The sequence below is a fragment of the Schistocerca americana genome, chromosome 3 (genome assembly GCF_021461395.2).
Source record: "Schistocerca americana isolate TAMUIC-IGC-003095 chromosome 3, iqSchAmer2.1, whole genome shotgun sequence".
Classification (NCBI taxonomy): Eukaryota; Metazoa; Arthropoda; class Insecta; order Orthoptera; family Acrididae; genus Schistocerca; species Schistocerca americana.
In genome coordinates this window covers 325,351,775-325,373,594 of record NC_060121.1, presented here as the reverse complement: position 1 = coordinate 325,373,594, position 21,820 = coordinate 325,351,775, and the positions used below count along the sequence as shown (strand labels likewise).

The following is a 21,820-nucleotide window of genomic DNA, read 5'->3' as shown; positions in this document are numbered from 1 at the left end:
TTTAACCACAGGAGTGTCCGGCAGCACAGTCATTGCCCATAGAGCATGTATGGATGGCCTTTCCTCCAGCTGCGAAAGGTCTTCCTGTGCATGTGTATTACCTGCTCCTGGCCTGAGAAATTTCGACGCCACGGCGCAATTACTTCCCATCTTCTCCTTTTCCTTGAACACATCCGCACCCTTTATATTGCCTGCCGCCTCAATCCCGCTCACCCCCTGGCGTCTCCCTTCCTCTCCACCCCCAGCCTGTTGCCGCACCTTTACTATTGTGTCCAACACTCTCTCCATCTCCACACCCTCCGCCTCCTTTCCCAATGCAACTTGCAGCATGTAACCCTCCCAGATGATGAGCTTCGCCCTGACGTCTACCCTTCCTACCAACTCTAACCCCACCTTCCCCTGCCTCCTTCTCAGGCCTTCCTCTCCTCCCCCTCCCAAGTGCTTTTCCCCTCCAATGCCCCCTCCCTCTCCTGTGCTCCCCTTCAGTGTCCCTGCGCTCCCTCCTGCATTGTCTTCCCCTCTTCATCTCCTGCCCCACCTGTCTCCTGCCTCTTAGTGCACCCTCTGACGCCCCTACTCTTTTCATCCTGCCCCCTCCCCTGCTGCACCTTGCTCTCCCCTCCTTTTCTATCCTCTCAGGCATCTCCCTCGGCAGGTCCCTCCTGGCAGTTTTATTCTTCGTCATGTAGGCTTCATCTCTCCAAGTGGGTTTAAAGTGTCTTGTTCTGGAGTGTATTTAGTATTGTGGCCATCTTTTAACCTGTGCGTGTGACTTCAGTGTCTTTTTTGTGCCCTACAAATCGCGAATTGTATCTTTCTTTTTAACTTTATGTCGACTTTTTTAATTATCCCCTAATGAACGTCTCCATGTCAGTGCATTTTTACCTTCATTACCTCCTGTTACACTGTTTTTATGTCCCCCTTTTTATCGCTTTTATTTGTATAATTTTCTTCTTGTATTAGCTGTTATGTCACTCGGCTGAAGAGCGGCGGATTGTGCCGCTGACAGCCGCCCCCCCACCCCCTGCCTGGAGCAGGGGAATGAAATCACACCAAAGAGAAGAAAACGAAATTACCATCAGTCAAGTCTTGCAGCAGTGGCAGCAGCAACTCCCGCCACCTGAAGATGTCGAGCAGTTGCACCAATGAAATATTGCAGCAAACCCGAGCAGTATATTCGCAACAGTCAGTCGGGAAAGAGTGAAAAGTCACAGTAACTATATTGTTAAATTGTGCAAGTTTGTTTTCGATGAGTTCCATACACATTATTGTAGTCTTACTGTAAATTATCTTTAATCCTACTTTCCCACATGCTCTACAAAGTTCTTTCATTCCACTGAAATTTATCTTTTCTAAAGGTGTACAATACTGTCTCGTTAACAGAATGAAGATGGTTCAGAAATGTTCCACTAACGTGCATTCCCTTTAACATTTTCCATTTAAACCATCTGGAAACTTCCCTTAGGACTGCTGAGAATAATTGTGGTGATACAGTAATTCCTTGCCTGTCTTGTCTTTGTTTTAGTATTTTATTATCCTGATGCAGCCTAATGGTAGCTGTAACTCTGATGTACCATTCCTTACCACAGGTGGGGTTGAAAGTGAGTCGAAATTTTCTCAAAATATTCATGATTTAGTATTCCCAGTACCTGTAGGAAAGTAAACACCATTAACAACAAATTAACTTGCGTTTGCATTACAGCTAATTTTTTAGAACAGTGCAGCATCCCACATGAGAGTCAGATTTTATATATAATGTAATAACACTTATTTCAGAAACACAATTGAGTCTTACGTAATTTAGGTAGATATAAATCATGCCTGGCAGCAGAAAATATTTCCTCAGTAAAATTATTGTTTTTTCAGTCCCAAACTTACAATGGGAAAACACAAATTGTAGAAGTATGACAAATTCAACTCCCAGTGAAATTCATATCACCACTTTTTTTTAAAATTTTGTAGCTGTATCATCAAAACCTTCAAATCTATGAACGTACAACCGCTTTACTTCATTGCAAAACTTAGCATCAGCTACGAATGAAGGAAGGATAATTCTATATTCGACACAAAAGTCATAGGAAGACGAAGCATGTGCCCTGAGAGTAAAGGCGGTGGCGTTGTCGAAGCAACCGTCCTGACATTCGATGGAAGTGGTCGGATCTTTTCCTTCCAGAGCTCGACAGCCGGACCTTATATTTCAATCTCAGACACAAAACTTTTCTGCCCGAAAGAAGGATTATTGTCAACCATTTTCCGTTGTTGGAGATATCTTCGAAGAGGTATTAGATATGTCGAATTCAAAATAACCCTGAATAAGAAAACTGACAGTTACTTTCCAATCTGCTAGCATTTTCAACACAAGTGCCTGTAGTAGAATAGTCTTGATCTTTTTGGCACAGATAATATTTAAGTAGCAATGGTAGTGAGTCACATTCCGAAAATTACTGACAACTTAGAGGTTGCAAACGTTTACGTGGTCTCACAAGGAACGCCTTGAGTGCGAGGTCGCAAAATGTCAATGATGTTTATGGCATTCGCCGCCCCACATATTTTCTACCATGCAACCACAATACTGTCTGCTAATGGCAATAGTGGGGCGGGACTGGAGGTATCCAATGCTGACCACAGCATGAGGCTACGGAGTGTAGCTGAATGCCTGGTCGACGAGTAACTCAGAACAATGCTACAGTGCTGGAGGTGTTGACACAAAGCAGAGCAACGACAACGATAAACAAACCAAACGTTGCATTATATCTACGACGACAATTGCCGAAGTTGACATTTCGTCAGAAAGAGAGCCAAGGAATTTCGCAGAGTGAAAAAGAAGTCGCACCTGAAATATTAAGGTTTCTGCTAAATGAGTTAGTGGACTGTGCGGACAATGTACGTGAGCAGTGCAATGATGACGATACGTATTTAACAAGTGACAATGATATTGAAACGGGTGTCGAGCCATGTAATTCAGGGAGCCATAAATCCCGTCTCCAGTGAAACGTAGTAAAGGATAGTCGTTGTCAAGGACCGGGTACTAAACATAATTATGTACATAGGAGATCTTAAGGGAGGGCAAGGCGCACTTGTTACAAAAACTGTGTTCATGCGTTTCAAGGACGCTCGCTACAATTTACAGGGTGTGCGTGATAATATACGTTACGCACTTCAAACTGCGCTTGACATGGATTACAGTGATTTCTAGGGAAGCAGTGGATGGCTGCGTAACTTCAGTGCTACAGAACTGGAAGACGTAAGACAACGAAATTTTAAAAAAGCGAATCTTTGTGATCACTGTAGCGCGCCTTTTTTTATTCGGTGTTCATGCTGCAACTTAATGGTTTGTTTTGACATTTCTTGACTGTCGACGATGTCCATTTTGTGAGCTGCAATACATACATCCCATAGAAGTTTGATCTCTGCACCTCCAGGGCACTCATGCCGCTCTCCTGACACACATGGTGAGTCATTAGCGGTTAATATTTTTCAAATAAGCCTTGCTGAATACTGATCTTGCGACCTCGTGCTCAAAGGGACCGTTTAAGTCATGCGACTGAATGAGGCTACTATTACCTATCAAAGATCAGTGCAAAAGAGCGTTTCTTCTTTTTTATGAACAGTGTGAAAATGCAACCAAATACTTGTATTAACTAGATGGCTGATACATAAATTGACGGACTTGACACATTTAACAACAGAAAGCTCACAGTGAAATTATATGAGTGGTATTTGACTTCCCTACTTGATCAGGAAGCATCACGTGCGCAGCCTACCCGCTCTCGCAGATCGATACCATCGATATCGAAACAGGGAACATCAGCAAGAACTCAGCCTTGAATCTGGTAGTATTTGGGGTAAGTCTCTTCACAACTTCGTGAGTTTATTCAGCATAGTTATTCTTTCCATAACTATTTTTTTCCTTTTGCCGTTCTATTTTCAGGAGAAAGACGACCATCTAGAGCTGATGGACGGCGTTCTGGTCGACCTGCTGCACGCTAAGTGGAACGCCTTTGTAAAATTCAAGTATGTACCTGTCGGTGGACTTGAGTACACAACTGAGACAAATTGTTTAAATGTTTAGTTCCCACCTGCAACTGCTAATGTTGCTATATTTGTTGTACCGTTTGTAACGACCACGTTTACTGGAATGTCAAATGTATCGTACTTCTTTTTATTTAACCTTTCTTTTATATGCTTTCACCCGTTACTTACTGAATGTCATAACGCCTCTGTTAACTTCCGTGACCGTACCGATAAGTGAAAAACAATTTTTCTTTAAGAAATTAAATGATCACTTTTTCTGTCCGCCCCTGGTAGCTTAGTAGTCAGCGCGACGGAATGTCATACCTAACGACCCGGGTTCGATTCCCGGCTGGGTCGGAGATTTTCTCCGCTCAGGGACTGGGTGTAGTGTTGTCCTTATCATTTCATCCCCATCGACACGCAAGTCACCGAAGTGGCAACTCGAAAGACTTGGACCAGGAGAACAGTCTTCCCGACGGGAGACCCTAGCCACACGGCATTTCCATCACTTCTTCTGTTAACTGCACATTAACATTACTGCACAAACAATTATACTGACTGTAACTAATCTTTGATTAACAATGTCGCCTTGGAAAATGTCCCGGGGGGGGGGGGGGGGGGGGGTAGGGGGGCCGGAGGGAAGGGAAATAATAAGCATTCAAGTGATACTATCACACATTATTATAAATCATGAAACTTTATTGGTCAAAATAACTCATAAAAAACGTTTTCTAACATAACTGTCTCTCATACAATGAAGGCTTTTACGACCGGATGTTTCAGCACCCTACAATTCTTCCGGATTGTATGGCCGTGGTCCATGGAACTCTTCTATCCCTGACGTTTCGTCCAAGGCTACGCTGGACATCTTCGGAGGTGCTCCGACTGTCGGCAAGACTCATTACAACCAGGAGCACCTCCGAAGATGTCCAGCGTAGCTTTGGACGAAACGTCAGGGATAGAAGAGTTCCATGGACCACGGCCATACAACTCGGAAAAATTCTCAGCAGCTGATAACTATCTGTGCTATTACAATTCTACAAGTAACATGAAAACGCACTTGCCTTCCAACTGAAGCACGGACTTGTCAACGGTGAGCAGTAAATATTTTTCCTTATCTTTATGTCTCCTAACAAACATTTAGATACTGCACACCATTACAACCTTGACCGCAGTGCTTGTTCGACTTGTTGTGCGAGCAATTACGATATAGCTTTAGCATCAAAATTACAATACATAATTTCATGTAAAATATAGTTTCTGTTAACCCAGTTACTGAGCACATATTGTGTTGCACCGTACGAAAATTCACTCGCCAGCACAACAGCAAATAGTTCAAATGGCTCTGAGCACTATGGGACTTAACATCTAAGGTCATCAGTCTCCTAGAACTTAGAACTACTTAAACCTAACTAACCTCAGGACATCACACACATCGATGCCCGAGGCAGGATTCGGACCTGCGACCGTAGTGGTGGCACGGTTCCAGACTGAAGCTCCTAGAACCGCTCGGCCACAGCGGCCGGCTACAACAGTAGAACTATAACATGCACTGATCATCCAGAACGTTATGACCACCGGCCTACTATCGATATAAACCCTGTCCAGGCGATAGCAGCGTCATCTGGCGAGGAATGACTGCTAGTCCGACACACGCACGTTGCATGTAGTAGTATCAGTGTGTGAAATCTTATGGGACTTACCTGCTAAGGTCATCAGTCCCTAAGCTTACACACTACTTAACCTAAATTATCCTAAGGACAAACACACACACACCCATGCCGAGGAAGGACTCGTACCTCCGCCGGGACCAGCCGCACAGTCCATGACTGCAGCGCCTGAGACCGCTCGGCTAATCCCGCGCGGCTGTAGTATCAATGAGCGTGCTGTCCATGTGTAGAATAGCGTAGGCGCGCAATCTATCTGTGTTTGACAGACGGCAGATTGTGATGGCCCGGATGCTCGGCACGAGCGTTTTGGAAACTGCGCGACTCGTCGGGTGTTAGAGGAGTTCTATGGCGAGTATCTGAACCACGTGGCGGAACCAAGGTGAAACCACGTCCAGACGTGGTAGGGTCAGGAGGTGACCCTCATTACAGATGTCAGACGTCGTAGGCTGGGCAGACTGGTAAAACAAGACAGGCACCGAATTGTGGCCGAACTAACATCTGACTTTAATGCTGGGCAGAGTACAAGTGTGTCTGCACACACGGTGCAGCGAACGCCCCCATCGATAGGCCCCCGTATGCATGTGGCAATGTTAACACCACTACATCGGCAACTACGGCTGAAATGTCCACATGACCATCGGTACTGGACGTTGGTGCAATGGCAGAGCGTTGCATTATCCGATACCTTCTTCATCAAGCCGATGATAAGGCGCGAATCCGTCGTCTTCCAGGGGAACAGGTCTTGACATCTGTCTTGGGGAGCGGCTCCATTATCCTGTGGGGAACATTGCATCCATGGGTACAGTGGAGCTCGTGCAAGGCACCATTACGGCCAAGGAGTACCGTACACTGGTTGCAGACCACGTACACCCAGTCATAACAAACATGTTTCAGGACGGCAATGGCATATTTCAACAAGATCTTGCGCCATATTACAAGGCCAGGAGAGTGATGGAGTGGTTGGAGGATCACAGTGGCGAGCTCCAATTGAAATTCTGGTCCCCCAACTCGCCATAACTGAAATCGATCGAACACATCTGGGATGAGATGGAACGTCGCATCAGAGCACATCGCTCCCATCCCCGAAATTTTCGGGAATTAGGTGACTTGTGTGTGGAGATGTGGTGCCAGATCGCTCAATAGACCTACCAAGGCCTCATTGCTTCCTTGTTGCCGCTGTTATCCGTGCCAAAGGTGAACATCCCCGCTATTAGGTAGGTCGTCCTAGTGTTCTGGCTGATCAGTGTATAAAATACTAGTCCGCTTGTTTACGGTATAGATATGAAAATTTACTTGATTTTGTACAATCCATTTCCACAGGAGTATTCTGAGTATTTACAATAGTCTCTGAATATTAAAGTACCTCTTGATGCAGACAAATTTACAAGACTCTTCATTTGCAGAATACTGACAATGTTCGCGTAAAGTTGTGCATAAGATTTTTAATAGACTGGTGCCCTATCTAAGACGATGCTGTCGTCTTCATCGCTGACTGCGAACTCGGACGAGCGTTTCTCTTCTCAGTCGAAAGTAGAGGAGTCGTTGCCACTCATCCACAGACATTCAGAATTCTCACTGAAAGGGTCCTCGGCAGAACTGCAGATGCCATGAAGGTGAAGGATGGACATATCCCACATTAATGTCCGCTAATAGTGTCCAGATACTTTTTTTATAGATAGTGTATTTTATATTAATTAGTAATAGGCTGCACACGCCAGTAATACAGCTAAGTTATATAGTCTGTTCAAAAATTTATTGGCAAGACTACCAGGGATGATATAGAAGAGAAAAACGGAGGTCAGGAGGTGTGGCCGAGCGGTTCTAGGCGCTACAGTCTGGAACCGCGCGACCGCTAGGGTAGCAGTTTCGAATCCTGCCTCGGGCATGGAAGTGTGTGATGTCCTTAAGTTAGTTATGTTTAAGTAGTTCTAAGTTCTAGGGGACTGATGACCTCAGATGTTAAGTCCCATAATGCTCAGAGCCATTTGAACCATTTTGAACAAAAACAGACATATTTCGTAAAGCAATCATTTGTTTGAAACCCATATTGCGTGAGCACTGAGCATTCTTATGTAATACACTATGGAGCAGTCGATGTGTCTTTTGTACCGCCCTGGAAGGCAGCGCGTGGGTCTGCTCCTGTGATATGCAAAATAGGCCGAATGACGGAAGCGAGTAGCAGGAGAAGTAAAGCACTTCGGTACCACGTGTAAAATTAAAGATGTTTACTATAGGCAAAAACAAGTTAATAAATGGTTGCATAACTTTGCGATGATGAGCAGGTAGCTGCGAAGCTGTATTCCCGTCGTAAGTAGTATAAAGTCTCAATAGCAAGCCAACACTGCATCTGAAACTGAAGCGATGTTTCCAGGCCGTCTGCTCCTGATGAAATGGGCAGAAAGTGCACCTACACTGTGGCATTGGAACTATCGATACCACAGTGTCTAACGTTGCTACACCAAATGTTAGTTTGAGAGCCATAGTACACGTGGAAAGAACTGGGAGATATGCACTTTACTGGAGGAGCTAAACCTTAATATCAGAAGGAGGATGTGATTTCACCATGATGGGGCTCCATCACACTTTGCAGTCCAGATAAGCTTAAGTATTGTGGTATGAGTAGGACACTGCACTAATGGTTTAATTCATCTTTAGCTGGAAGAAAGCAAAAGGTTGTAATTAGCAGTACAGATAGCCTGCAAAAATCAGCAGAGTCCTTTAAATGGCGATGTGTCAAGAATGATGTCCCACATGGTTCAGCCTTGGGTCTCTTATTCTTCTTAATATATATTAATGACTTGTCACTCTATACTCATGAAGATGCAAAGCTAGTTCTTTTTGATGGTGATGCAAGTATAGTAATCTCACCCCCAAAAAAATAAGTGGTTCTCTGCAAATGAATTCAGACTAAATTTTCAGAAAACACAGAGTATATAGTTCTGTACAGTAAACGGCATAATACCGTTGATAAATAAAGACTGTGAACACAACTCTGCTGCTAAGGCAGAATATTCCAAATTTGTGGGGGTATGCACTGATGAGAAATTCAATTCGAAGAAATACAACGGTGATCTGGTGAAACGTTTAGGTTCATCTACTTATGCTATTAGGGTTATTGCAAATTTCGGTGATAAACATATCATTAAATTAGCCCACTACGCCTATTTGCATTCACTGCTTTCATATGGCATCATTTTTGGGCTAATTAATCATTAAGAGAAAAAATATTGATTGCACAAAAGCGTGTAATCAGAATAATAGCTGGAGTTGTTTAACGAACTTGGGAAATTCACAATACCTTCTCAATACATATTGTCTCTTATGAAATTTGTTATTAATAGCCCATCCCTATTCAAAAATAACAGCAAAGTGCATAACTACCACACTAAAAGAAAGGATGATATTCGCCATTCTGAGTTAAATCTGACTTCGGCATAGAAAGGGGTGAATTATGCAGCCACAAAAATCTTTAGCTTTAAAAGTATAACAGACAGCATTTAAAGACAAATTTAAAAATTTCTGAATGACAACTCCTTCTACTTTGAATTTTTAGAAATTAAGTAGTAATTGTAAAAACAAGAATTGTGTTTTTAGACATCAAATACGAAAAAAATTATAATGTGTAAAGAAAACTTATGTGTAGCTGACACGTTCCACAACATTACGAAATGTCGTATTCATGATCTATGCAACAAGTATTACTGTAACATGAGTGCACGCAGTTTCGATCGTTCTGTGAGCTCAAGAACGACCGCAGAGCCGTCCATGAGTATTTGGCGGGGGTGCCAGCGAATTTTTCGTGCCTAAAAGCCGCCTGATGAACGGAGCGCTATTTCCTTACGACGACGCACAAAACGCAGCTCAGGCGTATCCAATAAAGCCTCGACGAGCAATGTGAGCGAACTGCCTCCGGCCAGAACACATACGTTATATATACAGTTACAGAACATTCCAGTACAATGATTCTTGATATTTGTGGATACTTCTAGAATGTCCTCGAACCGAATGTTGTTGTTGTGGTCTTCAGTCCTGAGACTGGTTTGATGCAGCTCTCCATGCTACTCTATCCTGTGCAAGCCTCTTCATCTCCCAGTACCTACTGCAACCTACATCCTTCTGAATCTGCTTAGTGTATTCATCTCTTGGTCTCCCTCTACGATTTTTACCCTCCACGCTGCCCTCCAATACTAAATTGGAGATCCCTTGATGCCTCAGAACATGTCCTACCAACCGATCCCTTCTTCTGGTCAAGTTGTGCCACAAACTTCTCTTCTCCCCAATCCTATTCAATACTTCCTCATTAGTTATGTGATCTACCCATCTAATCTTCAGCATACTTCTGTAGCACCACATTTCAAAAGCTTCTATTCTCTTCTTGTCCAAACTATTTATCGTCCATGTTTCACTTCCATACATGGCTACACTCCATACAAATACTTCCAGAAATGACTTCCTGACACTTAAATCTATACTCGATGTCAACAAATTTCTCTTCTTCAGAACACTTTCCTTGCCATTGCCAGTCTACATTTTATATCCTCTCTACTTCGACCATCATCAGTTATTTTGCTCCGCAAATAACAAAACTCCTTTACTACTTTAAGTGTCTCATTTCCTAATCTAATTCCCTCAGCATCACCCGACTTAATTCGACTACATTCCATTATCCTCATTTTGCTTTTCTTGATGTTCATCTTATATCCTCCTTTCAATACACTGTCCATTCCATTCAACTGCTCTTCCAAGTCCTTTGCTGTCTCTGACAGAATTGCAATGTCATCGGCGAACCTCAAAGTTTTTATTTCTTCTCCATGGATTTTAATACCTACTCCGAATTTTTCTTTTCTTTCCTTTACTGCTTGCTCAATATACAGATTGAATAACATCGGGGAGAGGCTAAAACCCTGTCTCACTCCCTTCCCAACCACTGCTTCCCTTTCATGTCCCTCGACTCTTATAACTGCCATCTGGTTTCTGTACAAATTGTAAATAGCCTTTCACTCCCTGTATTTTACCCCTGCCACCTTTAGAATTTGAAAGAGAGTATTCCAGTCAACATTGTCAAAAGCTTTCTCTAAGTCTACAAATGCTAGAAACGTAGGTTTGCCTTTCCTTAATCTTTCTTCTAAGATACGTCGTAAGGTCAGTATTGCCTCACGTGTTCCAGTGTTTCTACGGAATCCAAACTGATCTTCCCCGAGGTCGGCTTCTACTAGTTTTTCCATTCGTCTGTAAAGAATTCGTGTTAGTATTTTGCAGCTGTGACTTATTAAACTGATTGTTCGGTAATTTTCACATCTGTCAACACCTGCTTTCTTTGGGATTGGAATTATTATATTCTTCTTTAAGTCTAAGGGTATTTCGCCTGTTTCATACATCTTGCTGACCAGATGGTAGAGTTTTGTCAGGACTGGCTCTCCCAAGGCCGTCAGTAGTTCCAATGGAATGTTGTCTACTCCCGGGGCCTTGTTTCGACTCAGGTCTTTCAGAGCTCTGTCAGACTCTTCACGCAGCATCGTATCTCGCATTTCATCTTCATCTACATCCTCTTCCATTTCCATAATATTGTCCTCAAGTACATTGCCCGTGTATAGACCCTCTATATACTCCTTCCACCTTTCTGCTTTCCCTTCTTTGCTTAGAACTGGGTTTCCATCTGAGCTCTTGATGTTCATACAAGTCGTTCTCTTATCTCCAAAGGTCTCTTTAATTTTCCTGTAGGCAGTATCTATCTTACCCCTAGTGAGATAAGCCTCTACATCCTTACATTTGTCCTCTAGCCATCCCTGCTTAGCCATTTTGCGCTTCCTGTCGATCTCATTTTTGAGACGTTTGTATTCCTTTTTCCCTGCTTCATTTACTGCATTTTTATATTTTCTCCTTTCATCAATTAAATTCAATATTTCTTCTGTTACCCAAGGATTTCTACTAGCCCTCGTCTTTTTACCTACTTGGTCCTCTGCTGCCTTCACTACTTCATCCCTCAAAGCTACCCATTCTTCTTCTACTGTATTTCTTTCCCCCATTCCTGTCAATTGTTCCCTTATGCTCTCCCTGAAACTCTGTACAACCTCTGGTTCTTTCAGTTTATCCAGGTCCCATCTCCTTAAATTCCCACCTTTTTGCAGTTTCTTCATTTCAAATCTACAGGTCATAACCAATAGATTGTGGTCAGAGTCCACATCTGCCCCTGGAAATGTCTTACAATTTAAAACCTGGTTCCTAAATCTCTGTCTTACCATTATATAATCTATCTGATACCTTTTAGTATCTCCAGGGTTCTTCCATGCATACAACCTTCTTTCATGATTCTTAAACCAAGTGTTAGCTATGATTATGTTGTGCTCTGTGCAAAATTCTACCAGGCGGCTTCCTCTTTCATTTCTTAGCCCCAATCCATATTCACCTACTACGTTTCCTTCTCTCCCTTTTCCTACACTCGAATTCCAGTCACCCATGACTATCAAATTTTCGTCTCCCTTCACTATCTGAATAATTTCTTTTATTTCATCATACATTTCTTCAATTTCTTCGTCATCTGCAGAGCTAGTTGGCATATAAACTTGTACTACTGTAGTAGGTGTGGGCTTCGTATCTATCTTGGCCACAATAATGCGTTCACTATGCTGTTTGTAGTAGCTTACCCGCATTCCTATTTTCCTATTCATTACTAAACCTACTCCTGCTTTACCCCTATTTGATTTTGTGTTTATAACCCTGTAGTCACCTGACCAGAAGTCCTGTTCCTCCTGCCACCGAACATCACTAATTCCCACTATATCTAACTTTAACCTATCCATTTCCCTTTTTAAATTTTCTAACCTACATGCCCGATTAAGGGATCTGACATTCCACGCTCCGAACCGTAGAACACCAGTTTCCTTTCTCCTGATAACGACGTCCTCCTGAGTAGTCCCCGCCCGGAGATCCGAATGGGGGACTATTTTACCTCCTGAATATTTTACCCAAGAGGACGCCATCATCATTTAATCATACAGTAAAGCTGCATGTCCTCGGGAAAAATTACGGCTGTAGTTTCCCCTTGCTTTCAGCCGTTCGCAGTACCAGCACAGCAAGGCCGTTTTGGTTATTGTTACATGGCCAGATCAGTCAATCATCCAGACTGTTGCCCTTGCAACGACTGAAAAGGCTGCTGCCCCTCTTCAGGAACCACACGTTTGTCTGGCCTCTCAACAGATACTCCTCCGTTGTGGTTGCACATACGGTACGGCTATCTGTATCGCTGAGGCACGCAAGCCTCCCCACCAACGGCAAGGTCCATGGTTCATAGAGTTCTGAACTCATGACCTTCAGTTCAACAACCTAGTATCATAAACGCTACACCACGGTGACGATGCTACTGAGCTTCTTGTGCGACATTGTTGCAGCAGCCAGGGAGGACCTGTACATTGGCCTGCAGGATCCCCAGACCTCATGGAACTACATGAAATCCGACGTGTATTCTACCCCTGTTAACTCGGAGGGGCTTATTGCAAAGAATTCTTGCAGCACCACACAAATACCGAACACACCACGCATTTTCCAGCATGCGACTACCTGCTACGGCGACACCTGCTCTGTGCAGAGGTTAATGGTGCTCGTTTTGAACATTTATTATAATGTAATAGTAATCAGAACAACAAATCAATGAAAAACATTTAACACCGTTTTATTCTCAATCACACATAATAACCTCCTGTATACTCAATACTCAAACTATGTGCGTTTCCGACACATGTTTGCATTACAAAATATCTCCATCATCATCCCTGCTAGTTTGGGCACTGAGTTTTTGAACTCTGTATATATAAATTGTATTATAGTATTGTCAAGAATGAAAAACAGCCCACAGTTGCACTAAATTATGTTTGGTTCAAATGGCTCTGAGCACTATGGGACTTAACTTCTGAGGTCATCAGTCCCTAGAACTTAGAACTACTGAAACCTAACTAACCTAAGAACATCACACACATCCATGCTCGAGGCAGGATTCGAACCTACGACCGTAGTGGTCGCGCAGTTCCAGACTGAAGCGCCTAGAACCGCTCGGCCACTCCGGCCGGCTAAATTATGTTTATTTTAAACCTTGACCATGGTTTCTGCTATAATACAGCCTTCTTCAGAAGTCACACTAATAAATGAAAAATGTCTTAGCCCAGCGGCTGCGTCAGACCCAATAAAATAACTTCGACATAAGCCTGTTCCGAACATAAGTAAAATTTTGGTGCCATATTTAATTTTATTTATTTATATATAATAGAGAAGTTGTTGTGGTCATACGGGGGTTCGTTTCTTTTTTTTGTTAATGTTTGTGATTTTTTCTTTTTTTTCTTTAAATATTTGAATCTTTTATTTTTTCTTAATTTTATAAATTTTAAAATTTCTTATTTTTTTTCTTAAAAGTTTTATTCTTGCTTGTTTATTCACTTTTTCTTTGTATTATATGTAAGTTTTGTTAAACTAAATGTTATTTTATTGGGTCTGACGCAGCCGCTGGGCTAAAACACTTTTCATTCATTAGTGCGACTTCTGAAGAAGGCTATATTATTATAGCAGAAACCGTGGTCAAGGTTTGAAATAAATATAATTTAGTGCAACTGTGGGCTGATTTCATTCGAGACAATTTTTGCCGGTTGCTGTTGTCGCTGCCATGATGAATATAATGTATTATAGTACTATAAAACCACATGCATCTATGAGCTGCAATTTAATGCTGTAAAGTTCTTGCAGAAAATAAATAATAATAAGATATGTCGTTACTTTGGACAGACATACTTAATGATATGACACCCTCATTTCGCAAATTGGCGTTTGCTACGTGATTTTACTTGTTTTAGTGAGGCTACAGCAGTGCGTTGTGCACTGATTGCAGGTTCTACCGGCAGTTCTTCCTGTTCTGCTTCTACTTCATGTTCTCGCTGGTGTGCTTCACACTGCGGCCGGGCCCGCCCCCCACCAGCCTCAAGGCGACGGCGAGTCCTGCCATCAACGCCACCATCGCCACCAACGCCACCATCGCCACCAACGCCACCACCTCGCTGTCGCCAGCCAACGGGACGACTGCCACCCTCGCCTTGCTCGCCTCCAACGGATCACTGCACACGCTTAACCAGTCTCTCGTCAAGAGCGAGAAGAGATTCCAGCGTCTAGCACCAAAGGCAGCTGGAATTGTCCGTGCAAATCGAATCAATAAAACTTCTCCTATGACAAGTGTGGTTCCAGACACGACAGACCCAAGTCCGCTGCACAGACTGAATGCTTCTCGCAGTCGCCAACATCGCGGGAACAACTACGGCGCAAGTGCGGTAACAATAGTTTCGCACAATGTCTCGAAAAGAGAAATTATTGAAGGCGATCTGAATCACACAAGGATGGAGGAAGGTGCCACATTCGCTACGGTGACGCCAGTCACACCCACCACAACACCACAAACAACGGTCAGTGTTATCTTATTTTTTGTTATTATTATTATTATTATTATTATTATGTGTGATTAGACCCTGTTGGATCACTCAGGTTCTTGATTCTTTTTCCTTTTTTTTTCCACACTGCTCTCATTTTTTCTGCATGGGCTCTCTTCCTTTCCTCTTTCCATGTGAAACTTTCACTTTGTGTGTAAAGAATGAAAGTGCTGGAAAAACTCTTACGTTATTTGATTTGCAAACAGCTGAGCAAAACTGAACGTACTCAGAGAGTTCTCTCTTTACTTATTCTGATCATCACTAAACTTACACACAATATTTTTAGCGCAACGCAATCTTTCAATAATCCCTACAAAAGAATAGGCCTGACTAACAATAACCCATACCCTTCATGAATCACTTACCTCACAAAAATCTTCGTTACTCCAAGCACTGTGAACAGCGGGCGCCAATACTGCCAGCTAAATAAAGGAGTCTAACTACTGAAGGCACTAACTGCTGATAGGCATATAGTTTGCAAATGAAAGGTTTTGATAGAGAACAAACAATGTATTTACCTTAATAGTGTTCAAAAGTCATTATATATTTATATCAGTTCATGACATCCAGTCTTACAAATTTCCTTTTTCTTACGGACACACGTCCAGATCGTCCGCTCATAGTAACCTCTCAAAACTCTGGCATCTCTCTCCCAACTCTACGCGCTGTACACATTCAACTGCCCAACACTACACTAGCGAATATTCCATCAATGAGTCCAACCAGCCACAGACTGCACATAGCGCAGTCGGCGATTTTCATACACAGCACTATGTGGTGTTACCAACGAAAAACCTAAACAGCCTACTCACACATTTTATTCCCGATTTCTTCGGAGCTTCGCTCTCTGATTTAACTTCCCATCTGTCAACTTTCTGCTTAAATACCTTTCTGTCCAAAATATCTGAATAATTTGTCTGAGCTTTTTGTAGGTCCTTTTTGACCTCTTCTATCCAGGGTATAGTTTTAAGTCCTCCTATGTATTTAGGAATTTTGTGCGTAAGTCTTGTTTTCGGAAGCCTAGAGACGTGCCCATAAAATTTTAATCGCCTTTTTTCTAATGTCCGCTGCAAGGTTGGACAATTTCTCAGTTGTTTGACGAGATTGTAGTCTATAGCCCTCTTCTGTCTTCTTTGGCCCTAATATATTTCTGATGATTTTACATTCTTCCTTTAATAAGTTTTCTAGGTCATCTTTTATGTGGACTGTCAGGGTTTCACTGGCATACAGGACTTCAGGTTTTAATACTGCATTATGGTGCCTAATTTTAGTGTTTTTGTACACCTTATGGGTTCTTCCATAGGTCCTCTTTACTTTTTGGAGGCGATTGTTTTGTGCTATTTTGTCTCGCCCCGTAGGTTCAAGGACTTCACCTAAGTATTTAAAGGATGGGCCTCTATTGATATGACAGTATTTTGTAGTCAAGTTTTGGGTGTCTGTTTTTGTGGCGATGAACTCAGACGTTAGGAGAGAGACTTGCAGACCAACTTTCTCTGCACGTTCTTTAAGGGTTTCAACCTGTTCGATTGCTGTTATCCCATAATCCGCTAGTAAAGCTAAGTCGTCAGCAAAAGCTAAACATAAAATTCTTATGTCATCCTTGACTCGCCCATCTGTATAGGTTTCCAGCAGTTTTTATTCTTCAGTTCCTTTTCGCATTCGCGGATGGCCTTGTCCAGCACAAGGTTGAATAGGAGAGGAACAGGCCATCACCTTGTCGGAGCCAATTTTGATCAGGAAGGGATCGGATATTTCACCCATGAATTTCACCTTGGAGGTGAAATTCTTTGATGAGGTTAAGGATTTTTGGATCCAACCCTTGTTCTTCAAGGATATCAAAAAGTGCTTGTCGGTCAATTGAGTCGTATGCCTTTTTAATGTCAACAAACGTGCAAATTATTTGGCTGTTTCTGACTGGTTTGTAGTGTAGCACGGCCTTTAGATTGTTCTGCGCAGGATCTATTGGGGCGAAAGCCACCTTGGTATTCACCAATTTTGTTTTCCAGTTTCTTTTGTGCTTTTTGAAAAAGACAGGCTGATAGAACTTTGTATGCGACCTGAAATAGGGATATGCCTTGATAGTTTGTCTCCTTTTTTGTGTAATGGATGAATAAGCGCACATTTCCCTTCCTGGGATATTTTTTCTGTCTCCCAAATATCTGCAATGATTTGGATAAACTCTCTGATAGAATTTGGTCCTAGAGATTCCAGTAGCTCAGCAATAATCTCATCTTCACCAGATGCTCTATTGTTTTTTATAATTTAACAATGTGTCTGTGAATTTCTTCTTGTGTTGGTGGGGATGATTCAGGTTGCGTGTAAGTAGGTCTTTCTGTAGGGAATCTCGAAAGTGATTTCGGGAAATTAAGGAGTGTTGAAAAATAATGTGCCAGTTCCTTATAGTTTTCCTGGTTAGTCAGTGTACGTTTTACGTCAGATTTCTTGAAACATAAATTTTGTGCGCTGTATCCGCGCATTTTTTTCTGCAAAAGTTCTCTGAAAATCTTGTGTATTGTTGGGAAGTTTTCTTCGATTAGGTTCCGTTGATTTTTCAGGTATTTTCTTTTGGTCTGTCAAATGATTTTCGCCACTTGTTTCTTAAAAATATTGAAGATTTTCCACTGTTTTCTTTCTGTTGTAGTTAAGAAAAGCCTTTTTTCGCTTTTCCCAAGCTGTCACACGCTGTGTCCCACCATGGATATTTTGTGTTTTTTTTCAGGGGGACTAAATCTTTAGCCTTCTGGATTACTTTACTGTGTAATTTTTCCCAAGTATCAGCCCGGACTTTTTCCACTTCTTCACAAAGCTAAGTTTCTTTGATCCTTCTGGTGTCAAATTTATGCTGGCGTACTTTCTTGTGGTGGACTCTCTTTGCAGTAAATTTCATTTTTGTCCGTGTTCAGTAGTGCTCTGAATCTATGTTTTTATCTCTACAGACTTGTATGCCATGACTTCCCTCTGTAGAGGATACGAGATGGCAACATGATCAATCTGATATTCACCGAGCTCTTTTATTAGGGATCTCCCGGTGAGTGTGCTCCCTGCCGCCGTTGGATCAGCAGCTGCCAGCAGCAAGTCGTATACTCCTAGGTTACTTATTTGTTACATAGTTTAATTCTTAATTTCTTTGTGTGTTTTTGGGTACTTGCATTGTTTAATTCATAAATTTCGGGCGTATTATAGTATTTGAGAGTTGTAGCATCGCGCTTTAGTACCTGATTGTAGTGCAGTCGTTAGGCATTTGTACAGGTTACTTCATACATTCTTTGCGTGTTTCCCTTGCATTATCTAGGCATGGACTCGTGTTTCAGTAACAGTTGTTCAACATCGATTAGAATGGACAGGGACTGTGAGTGCTGTGTTCGGATGAGGGCTTAGTTGGCATCCCTTCGCTCACAGCTGCAGGCGGCACTGACTTCGGTCGCACAGCTTGAGGCTGTTGCCAATGGGCACCACTGTGGGGAGCCAGACTTGGGTATCACGGGGATGTCAACCTCGTCCCGTCCATCCCCAGATCGGTCCGCCGCTGTGGTTGCCCCGGTTGCTGCCTGCAGTGGGGCTGAGCCCTCGCCTGTGGTTGATTGGGAGGTCGTTCCAAGGCATGGCAGGCAGCGAAAGACGTCCCCAGAGGCTGGTCAGAAAGCCTCCCCGGTGCGTCTGACGAACAGGTTTCAATTACTGTCTCTGGCTGAGCCAGATGCAGCTGCCTGCCCTGTTTCAGAGGATGATTCTCAGCCTTCAAGGTCTGGACAACTGCAGAGGGTGGGCTTATTGGTAGTTGGGAGCTCCAATGTTAGGCACGTAATTGGGCCCCTTAGGGACATGGCGGCTAAGGAGGGGAAGAAATCCAGTGTTCACTCCGTGTGCATTCCGGGTGGAGTCATTTCTGATGTGGAAAGGGTCCTTCCGGCTGCCATGAAGAGCACAGGGTGCAGCCAGCTGCAGGTGGTGGCACATGTCGGCACTAATAACGTGTGGCGCTTTGGATCTGAGGAAATTCTCTCTGGATTCCAGCGGCTATCTGATTTGGTGAGGGCTGCCGGTATTGCATATGAGATGATGGCAGAGCTCACCATCTGCAGCATCGTTCACAGAACCGACTGCGGACCTTTGGTGCAGAGCCGGGTGGAGGGTCTGAATCAGAGGCTCAGACGGTTTTGCGACCGAGTTGCCTGCAGATTCCTTGACTTGCGCCATAGGGTGGTGGAGTTTCGGATTCCGCTGAATAGTTCAGGAGTTCACTACACTCAGCTGGCGGGTAGCGGGTAGCGGAGGCTGTGTGGCGTGGACTGGGCGGTTTTTTAGGTTAGAAGGCTTCGGGAAAGTACGGGGTGGGCTGCAATCTCAAAGGGTGCATGGCAAATACAGGACGTGCTTGGATCGAGAAACAGTCGGAATTTTAGTTGTAAATTGTTGTAGTTGTGCTGGGAAAGTCCCTGAGTTTCAAGCGCTAATAGAAAGCACAGAAGCTGAAATCGTTATAGGTACAGAAAGCTGGCTAAAGCCTGAAACAAGTTCTGCAGAAATTTTTACGAAGTCTCAGACGGTGTTCAGGAAAGATAGATTAGGCAGAATTGGTGGTGGAGTGTTTGTGTCTGTCAGTAGTGGTTTATTTTATAGTGAAGTCAAGGTAGACACTCCGTGCGAATTGGTATGGGTGGAGGTTATACTTAACAGCCGAACTAAGTTAATAATTGGCTCCTTCTACCGACCCCCAGACTCCGATGATATAGTTGCTGAACAGTTCAGAGAAAATTTGAGTCTCGTAACAAATAAATACCCCACTCATACGGTTATAGTTGGTGGGGACTTCAACCTTCCCTCGATATGTTGGCAAAAATACTTGTTCAAAACCGGTGGTAGGCAGAAAACATCTTCCGAGATTGTCCTAAATGCTTTCTCCGAAAATTATTTCGAGCAGTTAGTCCACGAACCCACGCGAATTGTAAATGGTTGCGAAACCACACTTGACCTCTTAGCCACAAACAATCCAGAGCTAATAGAGAGCATCATGGCTGAAACAGGGATTAGTGATCACAAGGTCGCTGTAGCTAGGCGCAATACCGTTTCTTCCAAATCCACCGGACACAAACGCAAAATAATTTTATTTAAAAAAGCGGATAAAGTGTCACTAGAAGCCTTCCTAAGAGACAATCTCCATTCCTTCCGAACTGACTATGCAAATGTAGACGATGTGTGGCTCAAATTCAAAGATATAGTAGCAACAGCAATTGAGAGATTCATACCTCATAAATTGGTAAGAGATGGAACTGATCCCCCATGGTACACAAAACAGGTCCAAGTGCTGTTTCAGAGACAACGGAAAAAGCATGCGAAGTTCAGAAGAACGCGAAATCCCGAAGATTGGCTAAAATTTACAGACGCGCGAAATTTGGCACGGTCTTCAATGCGAGATGCCTTTAATAGGTTCCACAACGAAACATTGTCTCGAAATTTGGTAGAAAATCCGAAGAAATTCTGGTCGTATGTAAAGTACACAAGCTGCAAGACGCAGTCAATACCTTCGCTGCACAGTGCCGATGGTACTGCTACCGATGACTGTGCCGCTAAAGGGGATGTTATTGAACGCAGTTTTCCGAAATTCCTTCACCAGGGAAGACGAATGGAATATTCCAGAATTTGAAACACGAACAGCTGCTAGCATAAGTTTCTTAGAAGTAGATACCTTAGGGGTTGCGAAGCAACTCAAATCGCTTGATACGAGCAAGTCTTCAGGTCCAGATTGTATACCGATTAGGTTCCTTTCATATTACGCTGATACAATAGCTGCCTACTTAGCAATCATATACAACCGCTCGCTCACCGATAGATCTGTACCTACAGATTGGAAAATTGCGCAGGTCGCACCAGTGTTTAAGAAGGGTAGTAGGAGTAATCCATCGAACTACAGACCTATATCATTAACGTCGGTTTGCAGCAAGGTTTTGGAGCATATACTGTATTCAAACATTATGAATCACCTCGAAGGAAACGATCTATTGATACGTAATCAGCATGGTTTCAGAAAACATCGTTCTTGTGCAACACAGCTAGCTCTTTATTCGCACGAAGTAATGGCCGCTATCGACAGGGGATCTCAGGTTGATTCCGTATTTCTAGATTTCCGGAAAGCTTTTGACACCGTTCCTCACAAGCGACTTCTAATCAAGCTGCGGGCCTATGCGGTATCGTCTCTGTTGTGCGACTGGATTCGTGATTTCCTGTCAGGAAGGTCGCAGTTCGTAGCAATGGACGGCAAATCATCGAGTAAAACTGAGGTGATATCAGGTGTTCCTCAGGGAAGCGTCCTGGGACCTCTGCTGTTCCTGATCTGCATAAATGACCTGGGTGACAATCTGAGCAGTTCTCTTAGGTTGTTCGCAGATGATGCTGTAATTTACCGTCTAGTAAGGTCATCCGAAGACCAGTATCAGTTGCAAAGCGATTTAGAAAAGATTGCTGTATGGTGTGGCAGGTGGCAGTTGACGCTAAATAACGAGGTGATTCACATGAGTTCCACAAGAAATCCGTTGGAATTCGATTACTCGATAAACAGTACAATTCTCAAGGCTGTCAATTCAACTAAGTACCTCGGTGTTAAAATAACGAACAACTTCAGTTGGAAAGACCATATAGATAATATTGTGGGGAAGGAGAACCAAAGGTTGCGTTTCA

General features: G+C 43.1%; 1 protein-coding gene across 1 annotated transcript in view; it reads left to right on the top strand.

The window, feature by feature from the left end:
- LOC124606056 (transient receptor potential cation channel subfamily V member 5) overlaps positions 1-21,820 on the top strand; it is a 339,427-nt gene that overhangs the window by 271,132 nt on the left and 46,475 nt on the right. The window contains exons 9-11 of the mRNA XM_047138016.1: positions 3,742-3,845; positions 3,932-4,014; positions 14,557-14,683. Of these exons, the coding sequence (XP_046993972.1) occupies positions 3,742-3,845; positions 3,932-4,014; positions 14,557-14,683 (314 nt within the window). The remainder of the gene's footprint in view (positions 1-3,741; positions 3,846-3,931; positions 4,015-14,556; positions 14,684-21,820) is intronic.